The following is a 22,547-nucleotide window of genomic DNA, read 5'->3' on the forward strand; positions in this document are numbered from 1 at the left end:
AAAATTTCTAAGGAACGCTTGACTGTACTATTGTGTACAAATATGCTGGGAGACTTTGAACAACCTCTTGTTATAGGAAAACCAGAAAATTCTCGTTGTTTCAAGGGCATAAAGTTGAATCTTTTGAATGTTGACTGGAAGTCTAATAAAAAAGCGTGGATGACACAAGAAATCATGAGCGAATGGGTAAGTCACTTTAACCAAAACATGATTCGTCAAAACAGAAAAATTATTCTTTTCATGGACAATGCTTTATCTCACCTGCACATTGAATTGTATCATTCAAATCATTTTTCTGCCACCAAACACATCTGCAGAGTGCAGCCCTTGGATCAAGGGATAATAAAAAATTTTAAACTTAACTACAGAAAATGTGTTTTAAGACATCTTATTGCAAACATGAACGATGTAACGTGCGAGTGACCTTGCAAAGAAACTCAGCATCCTAGATGCGAATCAATGGATTTCCTCTTCAGTAAACGCAATTAGAAAACAAACTGTCGTGAACTGTTTTGTAAAGTCTGGCTTCTCAAACGCAAAAATTGAAGTTGTGAACAGCAGTGTGGAGCACCAAGAAGAACAAGAACTTCAACATCTATTGATAATGTACGATACTTCCGCTACAAGTGACCCTGGCTACAAAAATATAGACTTGAACCTCACTACAGAAGATGGTGCTCTAGATATCAATGACATTATCATCGATATTTTTCAAGAAGTTCCTCATGAGGATGAAGAAATGGAAGGAGGTCATTCTGTCGAAGAACATAATAACGACGAACCACCGATGAAAATAGAAGAAGCGCTCATACAAATCAATCGTTTAAAAATGTTTTTCGCCGCTGAAGAAGATACTGAAGGACTTTCGTTGGTTTCTTCACTCCAAACAAATGTTGAAAACAAAATTATCAGCCGGAAGAAGGTGCAGAAGAAAATAAGTGATTACTGTATGTATTTTTCTTAAGATAAAGTCATAATATGCATAGCACAATTGTATGTATATTGTTTACAAAATATTGTGCAAAATTTGTATATAATTTAATTTAATTTTACATTAAACGTTTAACAATTTTTCTTTATCTCTTGTGTATGTAATTGTATATTATTTACAAAAATATTGTTCAAAATCTGTATATATTTTAATTTAATTTTACATTAAAAGTTTAACGATTTTTCTTTCTTTTTTTTTTCTCCCTCAGACTTCTTGTTAGCGGACAATTCTCTCTAACGGACACATTCTCCTTCCCCATGGCTGTCCGTTAAAGGGAAGTTTAACTGTATTTCATTTTGTTGGTAAATTCCCGTGTTATGTTCTTTGCTATTGAACTTGTGGAAAAATCTAGATTTCAAAGTTTTATTACTATTGGATAGCACACCAGGCCATCCAAAAGTTTTAAGTCATCCAAACATTGAAGTTATGTTTCTACCACAGCTGTAGTGGGTTAATACAACTTCTTTCATTCAGCCATTAGATAAAGGCATTATATTCACCTGTTACAATGGCTTTTGCAAAAAACTTGATTCCGAGTCTATTGAAGTGATGGAGGCATGGAAACATATCTCAATTGTGGACTGTATCAGAATCATAGCTTTATTTCTGAAAGAAGTAAAACCATCAACATTAAATGCGTGTGGCAATATGTATGGCTAGAGTCAGTTCATTCAGGAAATATGGTCAAACCAGCATAAAACGGAATTCGTGCGGTAGTAGAACTTTCCACGTTGGTAGGAGGGGAAGGTTTTGACGATATGACTACTGAAGCCCTCGTGAGTAGCACAGTTGATAGAATCACCCTTCTCCCCACACCGCCTGGAAAACACCTGAGTTTGAATCCTGTCGATGAAGAGACGAATTTTTACGAATCTTTTACATAATGTGGCTGAGTTAGTCGGGCGAGGGTAGCATGGTTTTTTCTCCCGGAAGGTCTGGTTTTTCATCCAGCAAAACAGAAAATCAACTTCTGGACACATGCAATTTATTGTAAATTTATACACAGTAACGTAGCCTTAGTTGCCGATGCTCCTACAAAAAGATATGATTACTGAAGATATTCCAGAATTGATGATAGAAAAAGAAGCCGGCATAGTGGATTTGGTGCAAATGGCATCAGAGTTAAAACCAAATCAATTCAGATGATGATAGTGCAGATAAATTCTAAACTTCCAAATTTTACACTAAAAAGCATAGGGCAAGGCATAAAGTTAGCCGAGCAATTAGAATCCTATTTTTTGAATGCAGATTCTTGAATGAAAGGAGCCCGAAGTTCAAAAGGGAGCTTCAAAAATGCTTAGTTCCATATGATGAAATTCACAAGGATTTATCAAGCAAAAGCAAATAAACCCAGATTACTGATGTTTTTAGAGCAGAAGATACGTGAAATCTAGAATGTTGTATTTTTGTTACTTTTGTTAATATTTTGGTAACTTTAGTTAGTTAACTAAAAAATAGTGTATTTTGTTAGCTTTTGGAATGTAACCCCTCTTTTTGTACTTTTTCCTTAGTCCCGTATAATGCGGTTTCACACAACCCGACATTTTATAGGAACCTAATAACCGTGTTATACAAGGGTTACCTGTACTCGGATTTCAGCACATCTTTTGATACTGTAGCACATAAAAGACTGCTGTACAAATTGCAGCAATATGGCATTAAGGTCAAGATTCTGGTATAGATTAAGGGATGGTTGAGCGAGAAAAGAAAGACAGAGTGGTATTGAATGGACTGCCCTTCATGGACTAACGTTATTAGTAGAGTTCCCCAGGGTTTGGTGTCCATCCTATTGTTGTTTTCTATATTATCAGTGATATTGATGAAGGCATGTGAGACAAAATGTCCAAGTTTGCAGATGTTGCAATGGTTGGCAGGGTAGTTAATGATAGTAATGACGTATGCTACTGCAATAGAACATAGAAAAATTATGCAGATGGGCTGAGAAATGGTAACTGAAGTTAAACATTGGCAAATGTGCAAAATGCTGCATATGCTTAGCTATAATCCCATGGTAACATACCAGCTGTGTGGTACTACATTCAGTGTAGGGGAAATTGAAAAAGACCTGTGGGTAATTGTGCAGTCAGATATGAAGTTCTCTGAGCAGTGCAAACATGCTCCAGAACAGCTCATGGGATTTTAGCATTAGCATTAGTATTAGTAGAGGCATTTGATGCAAGAAAGCAAGCTTATGCAGCATCAGCCAAAAAAAAAAAAAAAAAAACACTTCCACTTCATCCCTCTGTTTGTTCAAAATACCTGTCCAGCTGAGCCTTAAACTTATTTAGGCTATCAACTTCCACGACAAGGGATGGAAGTCTGTTCCACCAACCACTCACCCGCTGGCTAAAGGCAAATTTCCGCACGTCAATCCTACATCTGTCTTTCCTCAATTTGAATTTATGCCCTCTCAGGTGATTATTCTGAGCGAGAGGAAGAATCCCATCAGCATTGAGCATGCTCAAACCATTCAAGGCTTTATACACCTCTATCAGATCACCTCACTGGTGCCTAGTCTCCAGACACTGTAATTTGCAAAACTTAAGCCTTTCTTCGTAAGAGCACCCCTTTGTTCCATTCACTAATCTTGTTGCCCTTCTCTGTACTCGTTCCAGCAGCTCTACATCCTTCTTGAAATGAGGCCTCCAGACCTGTATACAGTACTCTAGGTGTGGCCTGACCATTGCCTTATACAAGAGAATAATCACCTCCTTATCCCTGCTAGAAAAATTCCTATATATCATTGACAATACACCATGAGCTACTCTTGCAGCCCGTCTCCACTGCTCAGAGAACTTCATATCTGCCTGCACAACCACCCCCAGGTCCCTTTCATTCTCTACCACTGTCAGTGTAGTACCACAGAGTTGATACGTTGCTCTGGGGTTGCTGTTTCCCATGTGTAGTACTTTACATTTGTCAATGTTAAACTTCATTTGCCACCTCTCAGCCCATCTGCTCAACCTTTCCAGATCCTGTTGCAGCAGCATAGTGTCAGTAGTGTCCTTGACAACCCTGCCTACCTTTGTATCGTCTGCAAACTTCGACATTAAGCTTGATATGCCATCATCATTATCATTTATGAATACAGAAAACAATAATGGACCTAACACTGAGCCCTGCGGGACTCCACTAACAACATTAGTCCACGACGAGCAGTGTCCGTTGATTACCACTCTCTGTCTTCTCCCCCTCAGCCACCCCTTTATCCACAGCAGCTATTTGCCTCCAATGTCACACTGCTCCAATTTGTGCAGCAGTCTTCCATGTGCAACAGTATCAAAAGCCCTACTAAGATCCAAGTATATAATATCAAAGCTATTCCCTGCATCCAGTTCTTTTGTGACTGCATCATAGTATCCAATCAAATTGGTCAGGCAAGACTTCCCCTTAACAAAACCATGCTGTGTCCGAGCTATAATGGAAGTCTTGTCTAAATGATCCTGCAGTGTTTCTTTAACTATTGCCTCCATTAATTTTCCTGGAACAGATGTTAAACTCACAGGTCTATAATTACTTGTGTCAGCCTTTGATCCTCCTTTGTGAATTGGGGTCACATTTGCACATCTCCAGTCTGTGGGTACCTCCCCTGAGTCCAAGGAAGCTCTCACAATTATGGCTAAGGGTTTGCTTACTTCCTCTGCTGCCTCCTTTAATATAACTGGATAGATCCCATCCACCCCAGGTGCCTTTCTTGTATTTATCTTCAACAATTTCTCCTCCACTTTACTCTCAGTTATTACAAGATTCTGTAGCTTACTGCTAGAGTTGAATACACCTCTGGCTTTCCCCTCGCTAAATAACTCCTCATGTGTGAATGTTGATGCAAAATATTCATTTAGTTTGTTAGCTACCTGAGCAGGATCATCAACAGTTGACTCATCGATATCAAGTGGACCAATCTGATTCATCCCCTTCCTTCTAGAGTTTATATAAGTAAAGAACTCTTTGCTGTTTTTCTTTGCATCCCTTGCCAAAGATTTCTCATAATCTGCCTTCGCCTGCCTAACCTCCTTTGTAACTTGGTTACAGATCAACTTGTATCTATCATAGGCTTCTGTGTCTTGTTAATTTGTATGTATCCCATGCATGTTTCTTCTCTGCCATATGCCTCATCAGTTCATCTGACATCCATTTAGGCCTAAACCTTGAACAATATTTCTTAGTTGCTATGTAAAGCCTAGTAGCTTCCAAGATAAGTTCTTTGAATGCTTCCCATTTTGCATTTGCTGTTGGTAACATCAACAGTTGGTCCCACTGTATAGAATTTAAATACTGTCTCAGTCCATCGTAGTCGCCTTTACGAAAGCAATAACCCTTCCCTTTACCCCTGATTGTAGTTACCTCTTTGATTAAATTCCACTTCAGCACACTGTGATCACTGCCACCTAGTGTTTCCTTTATCTGCAGATTCTTAATGCATGAAGAATCACTACTGATAATCAGATCAACAGTATTACTCCCTCTAGTTGCCTCCCGAACATGCCGATGTAGAAAACAGTCATCCAATAAATCCACAAAAGCCTTCCTAGTGTGTGAGTGACCGGCCCCCAAATTCCAGTCAATATCTGGGAAATTAAAATCTCCCATTATAAGACTCTCTGATTTACTGGCCCACTCTATTTCCCTGTACAGTTTCTTATTGTACTCATCAGAGTCATTAGGCCTATAGCACACTCCTACTCTCAATTTTGATCTTCCAATGCTTATGTCACACCAAACTGACTCGACACTGCACTGTCCAGCGATGTCCACTAGCTTCACTTCCTTGGATTTTATGTATTTCTTAACTAATAGCATAACCCCTCCTCCCTTCCTATCCAGTCTATCCTTTCTGTAGACGTTGTACTCCCCAATTTCCAGTTCTGCATTGCTTATATCTGTGTGACACCACGTCTCTGATATCCCAACAATATCTGCCTTTGATGTTTTGAGGAATACCTCAAATTCATCAAATTTATTTACTAAACTCCTAGCATTGGTGTACACGCAAGTATACATGCACCTGCTCTTCCTCTTAACCACCCTAACACAACCCATGTGTTCACTTGTACCTCCATGATTCCCAGTAGTCTCTGAAATATCCTGCATCTTATTTTCCAGGCTGCTGCTCATTCCAATAGAAGCAGTGCAAGAATCACTTTCTCCTCTGCCAGTGGCTACTGTTAATCTATTAGTCTTTGTATCCCCCCAGTCTAGCAGTTTTCCAACCCACCTAACACTGCCTAGCAGACCCACCTAACACTGCCTCGATAGCATCAGCAAACATTCTTGCACCCTTTCTATTTAAGTGTATCCCATCCCTGTAGAAGCAGTCTCTCCTGTTAACAAGTACAGACCAGGCTGAAAAAAAATTCTACCCCTTGAGCCCTGCACAGTCTCTCCAGGGCTGAATTGATCGACAGGGCTCTCATCATATACTCCCTCCTATCGTGTCTAGGCAGAATTGCAGACACTTTCAAATTCAACCCTAATTCACGGCTTTTTTCCATCAGTGACCTGTACTTGTTAAGTAATTCCGCCGGTCTCCTACTCTTAATATTATTAGTGCCAACGTGTACAACTATATCACCTTTTGTGCCCTTAAAAGATGGTATCCACTCTACAACGTCATCAACCTTTGCCCCTGGCAGACATACCCTGATCCTGTTCCACCTATCCTTTTTACAAAGCATGTTTCCCGTTTCCCTGACAATAGAGTCACCAACAACTACTAGTTCCTTTGGGACCAGCGCATTCTGCCTTGCGGGTTGCCGCTGTGTAGCACGATGACCAAGTGCAAGCTCTGGCATTGGTGTGGCCAGCTGAGAGCTTGATGGGCCCCTCACTTGTAATCCTTCGAGGGCATCCACCCTGTCCTTCAAGCTCTCATATAGGCCCATAAAAACGCTGATTTCGATACACTCCTTGCTCGCGTGCACACACACAAAGACACCCTCCCCCCATGGCAGTATCATGTCCCGTACCTGAATGCTCCACAAACATCATGCAAGCTGTGCATTTTAGAAGGCTGTGATTCAGAAGGCAACTGCCCACCCTCAGTTCTCCTCTGAGCCACAGCACTTCCATTAGCTTGAGCCTTTTATTTTGCTGCTCTGATCTGAGTCATGATTTCTTTTAATTTAAATAAAATTTCAATTTCAGTTTATAACCCTAACTTATCTCCCAACACACTTATAACGGGATATATATTTTTTAGTGTCAAGTATTAATTATCTCCGAGTTCCCTTTATATAACTTCCGTATCAGTTATGTATTAATTAATTATGTTACGTTTGTAATCTAAGTCGGTATATGTATTTAGTTAAAAGTACAATTTAAATGCCAACGAAGTTCAACAAGTTTAATAGATTTTACCGATCACCGAAAATATTATAACCTATACTATATTAACGCTATCTAGGTTTGATATATAACAATCGTATGACAAAGACAAAGGCGGGAAGTTACGAACGGTAATCTATGGACACTTAAGTATTAATTAACCCTCAAATCTCGCTGTCTCAATTCAGAATAAACTAACGATCCTTACTAGGTCTATAAGCCACTTACAAAAAATAATTTGATGTAAGAAATATTCAATAAGCGGCTGAATATGGCTAAAAAACTTCTCGTTCAGCGGAGTTGCGACTTGTAACACGTGGATACCCTTACCGATACTTTTATGCAATTGCAAGGCCGAGTAAAGAATAAATACACCAAATTAATCAGAAAATCACAAAATAATGCTATACTACTAAATTTAAATCAAAAGTTTTAGAAAAACAATAATTTCAAATCAATAAATAAGAAAAATCCACTTAGCGGCTTTGAACACGTCTGACCCCTACTAGCCTCGTCAGCAGACTCTCAAAATTTGTCAATGATATACAGAAATTTTTCTTGCAGGTTTAAGGAGTTGATTATCCCATTGTATAGACAGTGGTCAGGCTACGCATTGAGTGCTGCATACAGGCCTGGAGGCCTCTATGCAGTGACTAATATTCTTTAGCTACAATGTTTTAAAAATATCTCCAAGGCACATATAGATGATTCCTAACTTTATGCAGCTCAATGACAGTGATGCACAGTTGATAGAATTGCCCTTCTCCCCACACCGGCTGGAAAACACCTGAGTTCGAATCCCATCGATGAAGAGAGGAATTTTTATGGGTCTTTTACACAATGTGGCTGAGTTAGTCGGGTGAGGGTAGCATGGTTTTTTTCTCCCGGTAACTCTGGTTTTTTGTCCAACAAAACAGATATTCTGTTTTGCTGGACGAAAATCATCACTATTCACTATTCAATGGAAAAATATCAACTGGTTGTTTTGTGGAAACCTGTTGATACAGTCAAAGCTCTTTATAGCGACCCTCTTTTTAATGTCCCACACATTTTAACTCCTATGTGGTTCGTCCTGGCCAATTTCTCATTAACCTAATGCTATTTTATGAACAATCAGTACAACGCCTTTCCAATATAATGACCGTTTTCTCATTCTCCTCGGGGGGGGGGGTCATTATATAGATCTTTGACTGTATGACCTTTGTGTCAGCTGGGGAATTATGAGCTATCATTGCCAAATCATAGCTTGTTCATATCTGCATATTTGGCACAACTTATTTGTGTTACAATATTTATAGTATGATTAAATAATATGTGTATGCAATTTTCTTGTTAATTAACTTATCATAATGTGTTTCTATTTAGATCATGAACATATGCATTTTTTCTCTCTACTAGCATATATCATCACGTAATTCTTCACCTGAAGTTTCTGCTACTTCTGCATCATCACCACCGACATCAGATACCAACGTTCTGGGATTAGGTGAACCTGCAGATTCTTCTCATGTTACTCATATTGCCCATGTTACAACACCAGAATCATCTCTGGAACGAGTTACTATGGATACATTAACATTGCAGCATGCAGTATCTGTAGCACAGCAAAGTGTTGCAGGTTTAGGTTTACCCATTGTTTTGGACCGAAGTGGCATTGCTGCTTTTATGGCTACCTCACATGCTGACACTTTGGCTCTTGAAAATGCAGGATTACAACGACCAATAATATCTAGTCAAGCACTTTCTCAGCGTACAATTTTGGCTGCTGACCAGTCCCAGTTTTTAACCACCGATGGATCAGTTGCTACTATCGCACATAGTCTTTTGTCACCAGTTTTGACTCAGAGGGACATTCTGCATTCTATTATTCCTAGTTCATCATCTTCATCAACTATAAATCACATCACATCATCATTTCCAATTAATCATAAACATATGCTGGCTCAAAAATATGCAGCAGAACTTGAAGCCCCTACTACTTCAGCATCATTAGTTTCAGATCTCAGACAGCAGCATCAACTTATTGAGAGCATTAATGAGAGAGTTTCATCACCCTACGTGATAGCTTCCAGTGCTGGACCACTTACAGACAATCAAACCATATCAGTGTATAGTGAACACTCCACATCAGTACCTACATCTGGTGTTCAAAGTTTGCCTATTGATGTTTATGCTATTGACAGGGGTGTTGCACTTGTTTCCAGCACTAGGGATAGTCCTGAGGATATAATGGAGGTTGGTGGTTTAATTTAAAATATATATTAGATTTTAACAATGACTTTAGTAATGTTATTTTGTTTTATTTTTTAATATAAATGAATTAATTGTATTAGCTTCTTCCTATCCTTTTCATATTTTATGCTATTAATTTAAAAAAAGTATTTCTAAGTAGCTTTATTCCAAAAACCCGTATGGAAAATTAACTGCACTCATAGAGTGCAATTAATTTTCCTATCTCGTTTGGAATATCTTTTGAAATTTGGAATGCACATATGGAATGAAAAGCATATCTTAAAATAAAAGCTTTACAAATAAATAAAAAAATTCTTAATTCTTTCTCTCTCTCTCTCTCATATCATTTTTAATAGTGAAAAACTATACGCATCAGGGTTTATTTTTTTGTAATTAAATTTCATTAGTTTGTTATTATTCTCATGAAGAAATATTTCTGAGAAGAATAGTTTCCAAGAAGTATTTCTCATATTCATTTATTTATTAACTAGTGTTCTGAAATAAAGGTTTTTACTAATGTAGGAAATATGGTAAATTTATGGCCTAACCATGAAAGTTAGCAGTACTGCTAACTTTCATGGTGACACTGCTGACTTCAGTACAGCAGCTGACAAATATTCTGATGGAAATAAATGGTCAAATTGGAACTAGGTTTCTTCAAATGCTTAGTGCTATCCATGCCAAGGATTCAAAATGTAACCTCTCCTCTGCTTTTTATGGCAATTTTAAACAGAAAAGGTTAATATTTAGTATTTGAATTGCAGACATTTCTGTATCTACAAAAAAAAAAAAAAAACCCACCTTGCTAATCATTCATACCTTTTTCATCACCAAAAAAGTGACTATCCAGTTAAAATTTAAACTCCACAAAACTCATGGCCACCTCATGAAGTAATTTATTCCAGTGGCCTATTTTATGGTAGTATTCTACCAGACAGTAGGGATGTCTGTTACACTACAAGATCTTATATTCCACTGGAACTTCCCTGTAATCCCTGTTTTTCCCCACTTTATCCAATAATTTCACGTGAGGAGACTATATCAGAAGCTTTACTAAACTGTGCTTATATTATGTCCAGCTGTATGACTTTGTCATTAGTATTGGTAAGGCTGAATGATTCAAGGAAGTGAAATTTTCTACATCAGCTAAAAATAAATAAATAAAATAATAATAATAAACATTCAAATAAAACAGAATGTCCACATTGTTCCCATTCTCACAAGGTAATGATCCAGTTTGGCTTTAAATTTAGACTCATTGCTTCTGATACATTGGGAGACAGCTTATACAATTTTTGAGCCCAAACCACCATACATAAGCTTCATGAGGTCTATTCTTCTGTTATTCCCTGAGGAGGTCTTTTCTCCCTCATCTCACTCAAGAGGGAGAACAGACTTTTCTCATTCATTTTACTCAATCTCTTAAGTGCCTTATATATCATAGGTCCCTTTGGATGTTTAGCCATCAGACATTTTTAGTCCACACCTTATAAGATGTTCGTGATATGTACAATGCTTTGCACTTATCACCAATCTGGTTGCCCTTCTTTGAATCCTCTCTAGAAGTTCTGCCTTTTTTTAGATGGGGGGTCTCCGGACCTTAATACAATATTCTAAATGTGGTCTGACCCTTGACTCGAAAGGGGGGAATGGTGAAGTCCTTCCTATTAGTAGAAGAGCTATAAATCATAGACAGTACACTGTGTGCCCTCCTTATCACCTGTTTACAATGCATGGAAAATTTCATGTCTGATGGATTAATAAAACATAAGTCTCTTTTGTCTTCAATGACTTTTAGCTCTTCACCCCCTACCTTATACACCGATGAGCCAAAACACGACCACCTACCTAATATGATGTTGGGTCTCCACGTGCAGCCAAAACAGCTTGTACCCAACAAGGCATGGATGCTACAAGATATCTGAATGTGTCTTGTGGTATTTGGTACTAACATGTAACCAGCAGATCCTTTAACTCCTGTAAGGTCCATGATTCAGATGCCACAGATCGGAGTTCCTGTTCCAACACAAACCACAGATGCTCGATGGGATTGATGTCTGGTGAATTTGGAGGCCAGGGCAATACTTGGAAGTCTTCCTCATATTCCACGAACCAGTCTTGAACAATCCTGGCAGTGTGGCATGCTGCATTATTCTGCTGAAAGACGACACCGCCAGAGGGCAAGACCATAGTCATGAAAGGGTGCACCTGGTCAGCAATGATGTTTAGGTAAGTGATAGACGTCAGAGTGCCTGGCACATGGATGACTGGATCCAGGGTATTCCAGCAGAGCATTGCCCAAAGCACGACACTGCTGCCACTGGCTTGTTTTCGTCGCACAGTGTATCCAGGTGGCATCACTTCCCCAGGTAAACGATGCGCACATACCCAGCCATCCACATGGTGCAACAGGTAACGTGATTCATCGGATCAGATGACTCAAGGTCCAGTTTCGATGATCGCATGCCCATTGTAGGTGCTGTCGCCAGTGAACCGTGGTTAGCATGGGCACTCAGAGCAGCCTGTGCCTATGCAGCCCCATTTTCAGCAGGGTTCAATGTACTGTGTGTTGTGACACATTACTTTCATCACCAGCATTCCAATTACCGGCCAGTTGCCCTTCTGTTGCCACGTACCATCCAGGAGAGCCTTTGCTTACCTCGAACATCGATGAGCCATGGTCGTCCAACACTTTGCTGACGGTTTGTGGGTTCCCCCTCCTTGGGACACTTTCAGTAGGTACTAACCGTGGCTGACTGTGAGCACCCCACCATGCTGTTTCGGATATGATCTGACACAGTCGTCTGGCCATTACAATTATAAATGGTCTTTGTCAAACTCACTTAAGTCTGCTGCCTTTGCCATCTGAAGAACAAGAGTAACACTGATTAACAGAGCTCAGTATCAGTTGTTTTTTATACTGTGGCCTGACTCATTCATGTGCTGTAGTTCACCTGCAGTTACTTTGATTTGCATAACAACTCACTGGTCATAATGTTTTGGCTCATCGGTGTAAGTGACTCCAGGATTTCCATTCCCCAAATGTATAACATCAGTAAGCTTTAAACTTTAGCTGCCATTTTTTTGGACCATATACGTAACCAATCCAAGTCTTTTTGAAGCAGTATGGCCCAGTTCTGATTGTTAACCCCCTCTTCTCATCTTCAACTCATCAGCCAACTTTGACACCTTACCTCATTATACTGATGTACCCTGAAGACTGACCATTTATGACAGCCCTCTGTCTCTAATCTTTTAGGCAGCCTGCAATCCAGCATAGAATTTTAACAGTAACTAGCTTTTCAGTTTATATAGCAGTGTTTCATGAGAGACTGTATTAAAAGTTTTACTAAAGTCTAGATATATAATGTAAAAATTATATGCGTAATAACATAATAATAATTTACCAGATTGGTCAGGCATGACGTCCACTTAATGAACCCTATGCTGTGATCTATTCAAGATACATTTTCTTGTTAAGATGGTACTGAATGGCATCCTTAACTATAGACTTTTTGATCTTCCTACCAAGAAGTCAGACTGACTGACTGACTTAGTTTCCTACCTCCTCTTTGGCATCACCTTTGTGAATTGGGGGCACAGTAGCACTTCTCCAGTCCAAGGGAATCTTCATGGAGTTAAATGACACTCTCATTAACATTCCCATTGTCTTGATACACTTATATGCAGCCTTTTTAATTACAACAGAATATATATACTATCTTCCTATGGGGCCTTGCCATCGTTTATAACCTCAGTAACATTTTCTAACAAATGTTTGTCAGAGACATATCACTTACTTTTACAGCAGTCTACTACCTTAATGTTCCCTAGATTTTCGAGTTTGTTTTCAACTGTAAATATCAATGAAAAGTTCCTACCAACTCATCTGCCATTTCTGCTGAGCTTCCATGGACTTTCCACTGCAACTATTTAAGGGACCTGTTAAATATGCTCTTTTCTTTCTTGTATTTACTTATGCAAAGAGCTTCTTATCCTGTTTTTAGCTCACTTTTCTAGTTCTTTCTCGTAATCAGTTTTTGCCCATCTTACCCCATCAGTGGCTTTGTTACATAGTCTCTTATAATTCTCATACAAACCAGATTATGATTGTCTGTCATTTTCCTTTTTAATCCCAACCATTCTTTTTTGCTCAATCAAATTCAACCTCATGTGTCATCTATTTAGGCATATTACATTTATGGAATTTAAATACGTTTAAATTTTATAAACATTTAAATTCCACTGATATAAATATGTTTGTAGCTTTGAGGATAAATCCTCTGAACATTCCTCATAGCATATTTGTATCTGACTCCATACAGTAGTCACTTCACTTAATCAACTCCAAGAAATATCTCACTCTGTTATAGAACCCTTCTCTTGAAATTCAATTTCTCACCTTTACCTTTGACTATATAGGTTTCTTTAGATGTAATCCATTTTATAGTATTGTGGTCACTTTCTGCTATTGGTTTTTCTACTGTCAAGTTTTTGATATAGTTATGCTCCTTAGTGAGAACTAGATCTAGGATATTAAAGCCTCTTGTATGCATTAAACATACTGGGATAATCATCCAGTTTGTTTAAAAATCTAATACAAGAATAGTGTATTTCAATTCCATGTAATCCAATCTCTAAGAAGTAGATTGAAGTCACCTGTAATAGGACAGTCATACTTGCTAGCCCATTGAAATTGCCTTAAGAGGTTTTTGTTGTACTCCTCAGAGTATAAGGTAATTACTTTAAAGCAATAATCACACTATATATCATTAAACAGATATAACATGAGGAGAATGCTGAGATGGATAAATATGGAGCTGGCTATCCTAATAGAGCAGAAAAAAGATAGCATGGGAAAATTACAGAGCAACAAAACCTACTAACGCCTGCAACATCTACAAGTTGAGCTGCAATAGTACCGTATATAAGGTTAGAGAGGACAAGGCTGTTTATGAGAAAGCTCTGGCTAAGAGAGCAAAGAATGGGAACAAAGAATTTTTCATGTAAGTGAGTACAAAGAAGAAGAAAATGAATCAGTTCAGATCCTTGTGTAAAGGGTGTGGGAAAAGTCTTAGATAACCCAGCAGATGTTGCTGATAAATTGAATAGGTATTTTGCATCAGTCTTTACTGAAGAAATGTGCCTCGTGCCGACGAGAGGCAGTGCGGGGAGGTCAAGCTATATGAAATTAGTGATTTCAAAATTGCACATGGCTGTTTATTAGAAAACCTTTCAAGCCTAAAGGCAAGTAAGGCTCCTGGAGTTGATTGCATTTACTGAGTAATTTTGAGTGCGGCAGCAGGAGAGTGTGTCGAACCATTGAGGTTGCCTATGAGGGCATCATTGGACTCGGGAGAGATTCCTTTGAATTGGAGAAGTGTCGTAAAGAAGTACCTTTAATATATAAAGGTGGTTCTAAGACTGAAGTAATTACAGACCAGTTAATGTGACTTCAGTGGTAGAGAAAATTTTAAAAGCAATGATTAAAGAGTGCAATCCAGGGGCATTTAGATGGAGACGACATGCTGAAAGACACTTGACATGGTTTTGTTAAGGGAAAATCATGTTTAACTAACCTGGTAATCTACTTTGGCATAGTTACTCACAAGTTGGATCTAGAGAACAATTTCAACATAGTTTATTTGGATTTTAGAAAGGCATTTTTCTCAGTCCCTCATGAGTGGTTACTATATAAGCTAGAACATGTGGGGATTTCTGTAAAGATTCTGAGATAGATTGGAGGGTGGATGAAGGGCAGAAGGCAGAGGATTGTGATTAATGAACATTCTTTAGATTGTTTTAACGTCAGAAGTGGGGTTCCCTAAGGAACGATTCTTGGGCCACTGTTGTTTCTGATTTTCATAAGCAACATCAATCAAGGGATAAAAAAACATGATGTCAAAATTTGCAGATGACATAAACATTTGAAGAGTCATTAATGATCAATCCCAAGCAGCATTCCTTCAGGATGAATTGAACAGTCTTCAAGATTGGTGAGAAAAGTGGCAGCTAAGTTTTAATGCAGCAAAATGCAAGATCTTATACACTTGGTGGGGTTGAATTAAAAACATTAGAGGAGGAAAGAAATCTGGGAATTATGATATGAAGTTTTCTGAGCAATGTAAACAGGTGCCCAGGAAACTCCATGGTGTCCTATCAGTGATTTATTGAACAATATCCAGTAGAGATTTTTTCTTTTAGCCAGCGAATCATTGATTATTGGAACAAGCTGCATCCACAGATAGTTGAGGCTGACAGTTTTAATGAATTCAAAGGTGAACTGGAAAATTAGCACTTCCCACATCTATGTGTGGAGGGAAGTGCCAAATTTCTTTGTATTTTCTTATCTGTTTTTTATTTCTTTCTTTCTTTATTTATTTTTTGCTGGTGCAGAAAAAGCCTATGGCTTCCTTGCATTATATGCCAATACTAATAATATACCTGTACTATCATCTTCCCTTTACAGCAAATCATTTCACATCACATTTCAGAGATTGAGTAATTTCACTGACTCAGTATTACTTTGATCTGACTCAGGGAAGATTCTCATTGCCTTCCTTCAGGTGATTTGGATCAGAAGCATCACTCCCCACTCCTCCTTCCCTACCCTCCTTAACACAGTATTCACTGAAATGAAATCTTTCATCTGATATCTCTGAGTGGCACCACATCTCAGTAAGCGTAACCACAACAGCATTACTTGACCTGATCAAAAGCTCAAGTTCATTTAATTTGCTTGAATATTTTTGGCATTACTGTATCGACCAGAGATTCTCAAAATGTGGGTTGCACCTCCCTGGGGCACACTTGTTGTTTTTATGAAGTACTTGTTTTTTACAAAATATGTACAAATCATCCCACTAATCCGAGTACAAAACGTTTTTTATCTATTTCTATTTTTCCTATTTTATTTTGTTGAGATTAAATGTATTGAAGTATATATTAATTTATAAAAATATGCATATTCCTAGCTAAATTTTATGTCAGATCTGTTCATTTTCACGTGTTTTGGAGCTTGGAATCACGTGAAATTTATAAAAAAATATTAAGTGGCTAAAGGTAAAAAAGTTTGGGAACCTCTGGTATAGGCAAATTAAGTTTTTTACTTTATTGCTTTTAACAGCACTGATGCACCCCTTATAGTTACTTAAGTGTTTTTCCACATATCCTTTGATTGCTGAGGGATTTTGAGTAAAATATACCATAATATGGATGCTTCCTAAAGAAGGATTTTATGCCAAAAACAATTGAAAGTCTTAGAAATGTTGGGAGCTAGTGTTGTAAAAGTTTACACACTTTTCCATGGAATTTTCTGAGTAACATAAGTCAAGATGTCACCATTGTATTAGCATTCACAGAATTCATATTAATGACTGTTGATCAGATCGAAGGTCCGAAAATAGTGTAAGAGTTGAAGAATTTATTCATTACTTTGGAAAGGAGTTAAGATAATGCTAATTTGGAATAATTTTTGCCGCCTTTTTTAGGAATTGGCTGGACATATAAAAAATTCCATGCAGAAGCAGAAACATGAAATAATAGATTTTAAAAAAAGGCAACACTGAACAAGGATTAATTCTGGAGTACAGGTTTTAATCTGTCAGTCAGTTGAAATTGTATGCAAGATATTTCTAACATCTTTACATTGTATTTTCACCCTGTTCAATAAACTCATCCAAAAATTTTTAATAGAAATACCAGAAAAAAATTACCTGGGAAGTGCTCTTGGCTAGTTCAGAGCAAAGTATGGTCTTTAGTAATGGCAGTGTATTAGAAATAAAAATGCAACCAGGACTTTTAGATTTCACAATGTCAAGAATTTTCAGCATTCTTCTAATCTCTTTCAATTGGCAAAGTAAGATCATCAGTGAAAAGTTAGAGGAGTAGCAAGTTGCTAATAAATTAGCTTTATCTTTAGATAAAAATGGTATAGAATGATCAGAATATACACGTGTGGAAGTTTGGATGGAAGTTGAGGGCAATGTCATTGGTAAGAGACCAGACTGCTCACCTGTATGAACAAGAGAAAGTTTCTGTTTCTGGGCATTTCAAAATTGAATTTGGATTTATTAATAAATTGTTTATAAGTGTTGCAAGCTTTACTGTGTAGTAAAAAAGGAAGGTGATAAGCTTGATGCAAGCCATTTCTGTTATATTTTGTTATCTTGAGAGCCACGTCACATTTTTTTTTAAGTCGTGCTTTTTAAAAAAGTTGGGTTCCTTTATCCCAGTGGTGATACAATCTGAGTAAACCATTAAGATGAGGAAATTTAAAGCAGTAGCTCAACTGGAAATGAGGAATAGAAATCTTGTATATTGTTCCATTTGGCATTTTTTGGCATTGTTGTTATGCCAACAAAATGAATCTTAGCATCACAAGGAAAAGATCAAGAGTGCTAGATGTATCGTCAGGATTGTTTGATATTCTAGTATGCAAATTAACAAGTTGTGAGGATCATGTCAGTTCATCATACCACAATTTGATGTCTTTTTTTTAAATCGTGCTTTTTAAAAAAGTTGGGTTCCTTTATCCCAGTGGTGATACAATCTGAGTAAACCATTAAGATGAGGAAAGTTAAAGCAGTAGCTCAACTAGAAATGAGGAATAGAAATCTTGTATATTGTCCCATTTGGCATTGTTGTTATACCAAACAAAATGAATCTTAGCATCACAAGGAAAAGATCAAGAGTGGTAGATGTATCATTAGGATTGTTTGGTATTCTAGTATGCAAATTAACAAGTTGTGAGGATCATGTCAGTTCATCATCACAATTTGATGTCTCATGTAGAGGCCAAAAATTGAGAAAACCTGTGCTATAAGTTTTGGGAAAGTAAAAGTCACTTAGAAAGGAGTTATATATATATATATAGAATAGAAGTAATAGGTAGTTGTAATAAGAGTAATATAGACCTTCTACTCTACATAGTAGTAACCCAGGTTACTACTATGTAGTAACCTGGGTTACTACTATGTAGAGTAGAAGGCACCAACTAGAAATAAATAAAAGATAGGAGGTTGTGCTTTTAGTGTGGAGAGAAAACAGCAAGTTGTGTAATCAACCAACAGGTTAGATAACTTGGAAAGGCAGTCATAAAATAACACAATTCGAACCTGCAACACAAAAAAGTCAAAAATGTTATACTATAAGTACTTAGTGCTGTACTTAAGATGATTTCAATGTCATTAACGAGGGCCAGCTGTCAAAATCAATCAGTATGCAGCAAAAAAGTAAAGCCTCTGTTTCTAACATGAAATATATGTAGCATGTGGTAAAAAGATACCATGTTTTTTGCTTATTGCGTTCTGAAGCCAGGTTAATCGTGATGCTAACTTATATATCATGGCTGTCCCGACAGAGGCGGAGAAATGATAGATAATAAGAAATATAGGTAGTAAAAAATTACTAAAAATCATCGAAAATTGAAATTACAAGATGGAGCAGGTAGTCAGGAATCGTACTTACTGATTTCGCAAGCCGGAGAAGTGGGAATGGTCGTCCGGTGTACTGCAGCGAGAGAAAGAATGCTACATGCTTGTTTCAATGACTATATGGAATGTAGAAGCGACCTCAGTCATTGGATTTATTAATTTTTTAAGATGTACGGGGTTGATGGAGGGATTAAACACAATGAGGCCACTCATCGCAGGATAGGGGAGAAGGTGTAGCGTACAAAATAGTGCAAAAAAGATGCTGAATTTTGTATAAGGCGAAGTCAGTACGTATAGCAGTAAAATATCATCTTGATATTGCTTTCGAAACCTAATCGTGCACAAGAAATAAAAGATAAGGATTCAGAACAGTAAAAAAGAGTGTGAGGATGAGCGGAATTAGTAGTGCTTGGATAGTCTGGGGTCGCTAGCCCGTTCCTATAGTAGGACCCTGAACATAATTTCTGGGACTGTGTCTCATGTGTTTAAGTCAATAATGTTAATAATGGTGGAGGTAGACCATTATATTACCATTTAGGTTTTATTACCATTCATGTTGAAAATATAATTACATATAATGACACTAAAAATAGTGAAAAAATACTCTCATGATAACCAATTGGTGGGCACAGGTTTTCTAGACTGTGAGACACCAAAAAGGTTAATTAAGGGGTATGTATTTCCTATACATTATTTACACAGCCTGGATGTAGAGAATGTCATTATGCTAATATATTTGTCATATCTAGGGGGTTGGTTAATTATATTCTTATATTTTAAGATTTGGAATGCTTTGTTGAAGTAGTAGTGTGAAGGTAGGCTATCGGAAACTGATTGTCCAGTAGCTTGTTATATAGGATTATTATATTATACTTTATCAGCCAATTACTGTTACATATGTTAACTATTCTGATGCATTGTGAAAGAATAACATTTGCTTGTACTTTTTTTCGAGATATTAGAGTGCCAGTGCGTATAGTTGACAACATTGAAATTGAAGGAGTCTCTTTTATTGTAGATGTTGATGGATGTTTTTGAGCCCTTAATATATTCAGATCTAGGTAATTTGCTGTATGGTTGTTGTCATTGGTTTTTTTCCAGAATCAGTTCTGGAGGATAAATGTTGGCAAACTGTTGTATGAAGTTGATACAATTTATTACCAATAAGTCGTCAATGTATCTGAACATTGATAGTTCAGTTGGTAATGCAGTTTCAGCATAGTACAGATAAAGGTTAGCCAGGACACAGCTGGCTGGACTACTCATTGGTGTGTATACCTTTGGTCTGTAGGTAGATGGTTCTTCCATCAGTAATATAGTTGTTTGCAATGCAGTGGGTGGTTAAGCTGTTCCAAAATACTGGTTTGCAGTTTATCATGTGACTGTAGTTATTGTACAGTTTGTCAAGGACTATTTTTAAGTTTGGTAGGTCTATGCTGGTGAAGAGACTAAAATCATATATTGATATACTGGTGATGTTATTGGCTTTTAATACTTCTATTACGGACTGGTTGTTATAAATAATTCTGCTATTTGGTAATGTGTTTAGGATGGGTTTCAGAAGTAGTTCTAAAGTCTTGTGTGGTGATGAATCTAAATCCTATAGGAGATTTTTGTGGAATTATAGCTTCCTCAAGTTTACCAAGGGTCTTTGGTTTCTCTCTGGCAACTGCAGATTCCACACGATGCCAACAGTTCTCTATAAGATCCAGGTCCGGACTGTTTCCTGGCCAGCCAACAGTTGTGATGGACCGTTCTTCCAACCATTTTTTCACCTGCAACAAATGTAAACACATTATTGTTGAACTTCTAATGCAGAATTGAAACTAAACTAACTACAGAGGTGCCTACTTACACTTTTCGCCTGATGACAAGGAGCAGAGTTGTCCTAGAAGATGCAGTTACTTGGCAGGTTGAAATGGTCTTTAGTGGTTGGGAGCAATTTGCATTCAAATATAGCCAGGTATCCATTGGCATTTACTGAACCTTTTATAAATTGCAGGTGACCTACTCCGCGATATGAAATGCATCCCCATATCATTTGGCTGGTAGAGAGGTTCACTGTAGACACCATACAGTCTGGATGGTATTCTTCACCACGTCTATGGCAAATCGTTTGTCTCCCATCAGAGCCATGCAGGTTGAATTTCTTCTCATCTGAGAAAATAACTGACTTCCACTGCTTGGTGGTCCATTTGACATGCTCCTTACACCAAATTAATTAGGTGTTTTTAATTTTTTGTGTGAGGAGAGGCTTCTTCTTAGGATGACAGGCTACAAGTCCATTTTTGGAGAGGCATCTTCTGACTGTTACTGCACTTGCTACCACTCCTGTATGTTCTTCTCATTCTCTTTTCAGCTCAGATGAAGAAGCTTTATGGTTTTTAAGGCATAAGCACCTTCAAAACGCTGTCCTGTTTTGGCATAGAGACTCGTTTGCACCCAGTTCCTTTTTTCCTATCAACAGAACCAATAGATTTCTTTCCAAACAGAAGTTTGGAAAGAAATCTACTCACTGTCGACTGATTACAACATGACGGGAAGAATATCCTTCCTCACGTAAAACAACAATAGCACTCTTTCTTCGTGGCGTCAACTGCATGTAACTCGCCATCCTGACACAAGCAAGGAATGACTGCAACTCTTGCAGAGTGTGCTTATATACCTGAAAGAAACAGCTGATGCAATATTGCATCATCAACTACACGTGTCAATCTTATCTGATGCAATCTGTAAGAAATATTGCCATATACTTACATTATTCGGACGACAATTACAATTTTAAGGGCCAATGCACTTTCTTTTTGAACAACAGTGTATTATAACCTTCTACCTAATATTTATATATATATAACCTTCTACCTCATATATATATATATATATGTGTGTGTGTGTGTGTGAGGTAGAAGTATCTGTATCTATTGAAAAGTGCAAAGATGGAAGCGTAAATTGGACAAAATACCAAAACTAATAGGAGAAGGATAGCAGGAATTGGAGATATTGAATGTGAGAAAGAGAGAAAGAATGTGGGTATCTTATATGATATAATGAATTAAACAAAATTATAATAAATTAAATTAAGCTATGCTATTATATTGTGTCAAACAAAATTATAGGTTGAATTGGAAAGCCAATTAGAGATACGGGAACTGTAAAGCAAAAATGATTAGGTTAATATATGAAATAATAGCAAGCATCAGATAAGGGTGGGATACTTTGGTTAAAAGTCCAAGAAAGGTGGAGAAAAATTACAAAGTTAAAATCTGATGCTAGCTAAAAATAAATATTGATACATAATCAGGTGTACACAGGTGTACCTGATTATATGTCAGCATTTACCTGTGTAATCAGGTGTACCTGATTATGTATCTATTTATTTTTAGCTAGCATCAGATTTTAACTTTGTAATTTTTCTCCACCTTTCTTGGACTTTTAACCAAAGTATCCCACCCTTATCTGATGCTTGCTATTATTTCCTATATTAACCTAATCATTTTTGCTTTACAGTTCCTGTATCTCTAATTGGCTTTCCAATTCAGTTTTGTTTAATTCATTATATCAGATAA

The 22,547-nt window shown here is 37.4% G+C and overlaps 1 protein-coding gene across 5 annotated transcripts in view; it reads left to right on the plus strand.

The window, feature by feature from the left end:
- Positions 1–22,547, plus strand: part of LOC150080131 (uncharacterized) — a 660,399-nt gene that overhangs the window by 89,127 nt on the left and 548,725 nt on the right. For all 5 annotated transcript variants that reach the window (XM_090382143.1, XM_090382148.1, XM_090382147.1 and 2 more), the window contains exon 5: positions 8,714–9,550. In XM_090382143.1, coding sequence (XP_090238269.1) covers positions 8,714–9,550 — 837 coding nt within the window. The remainder of the gene's footprint in view (positions 1–8,713; positions 9,551–22,547) is intronic.

This window comes from Mastigoproctus giganteus, chromosome 9 (assembly GCF_048544385.1).
Source record: "Mastigoproctus giganteus isolate SK-2022 chromosome 9, ASM4854438v1, whole genome shotgun sequence".
NCBI lineage: Eukaryota > Metazoa > Arthropoda > Arachnida > Uropygi > Thelyphonidae > Mastigoproctus > Mastigoproctus giganteus.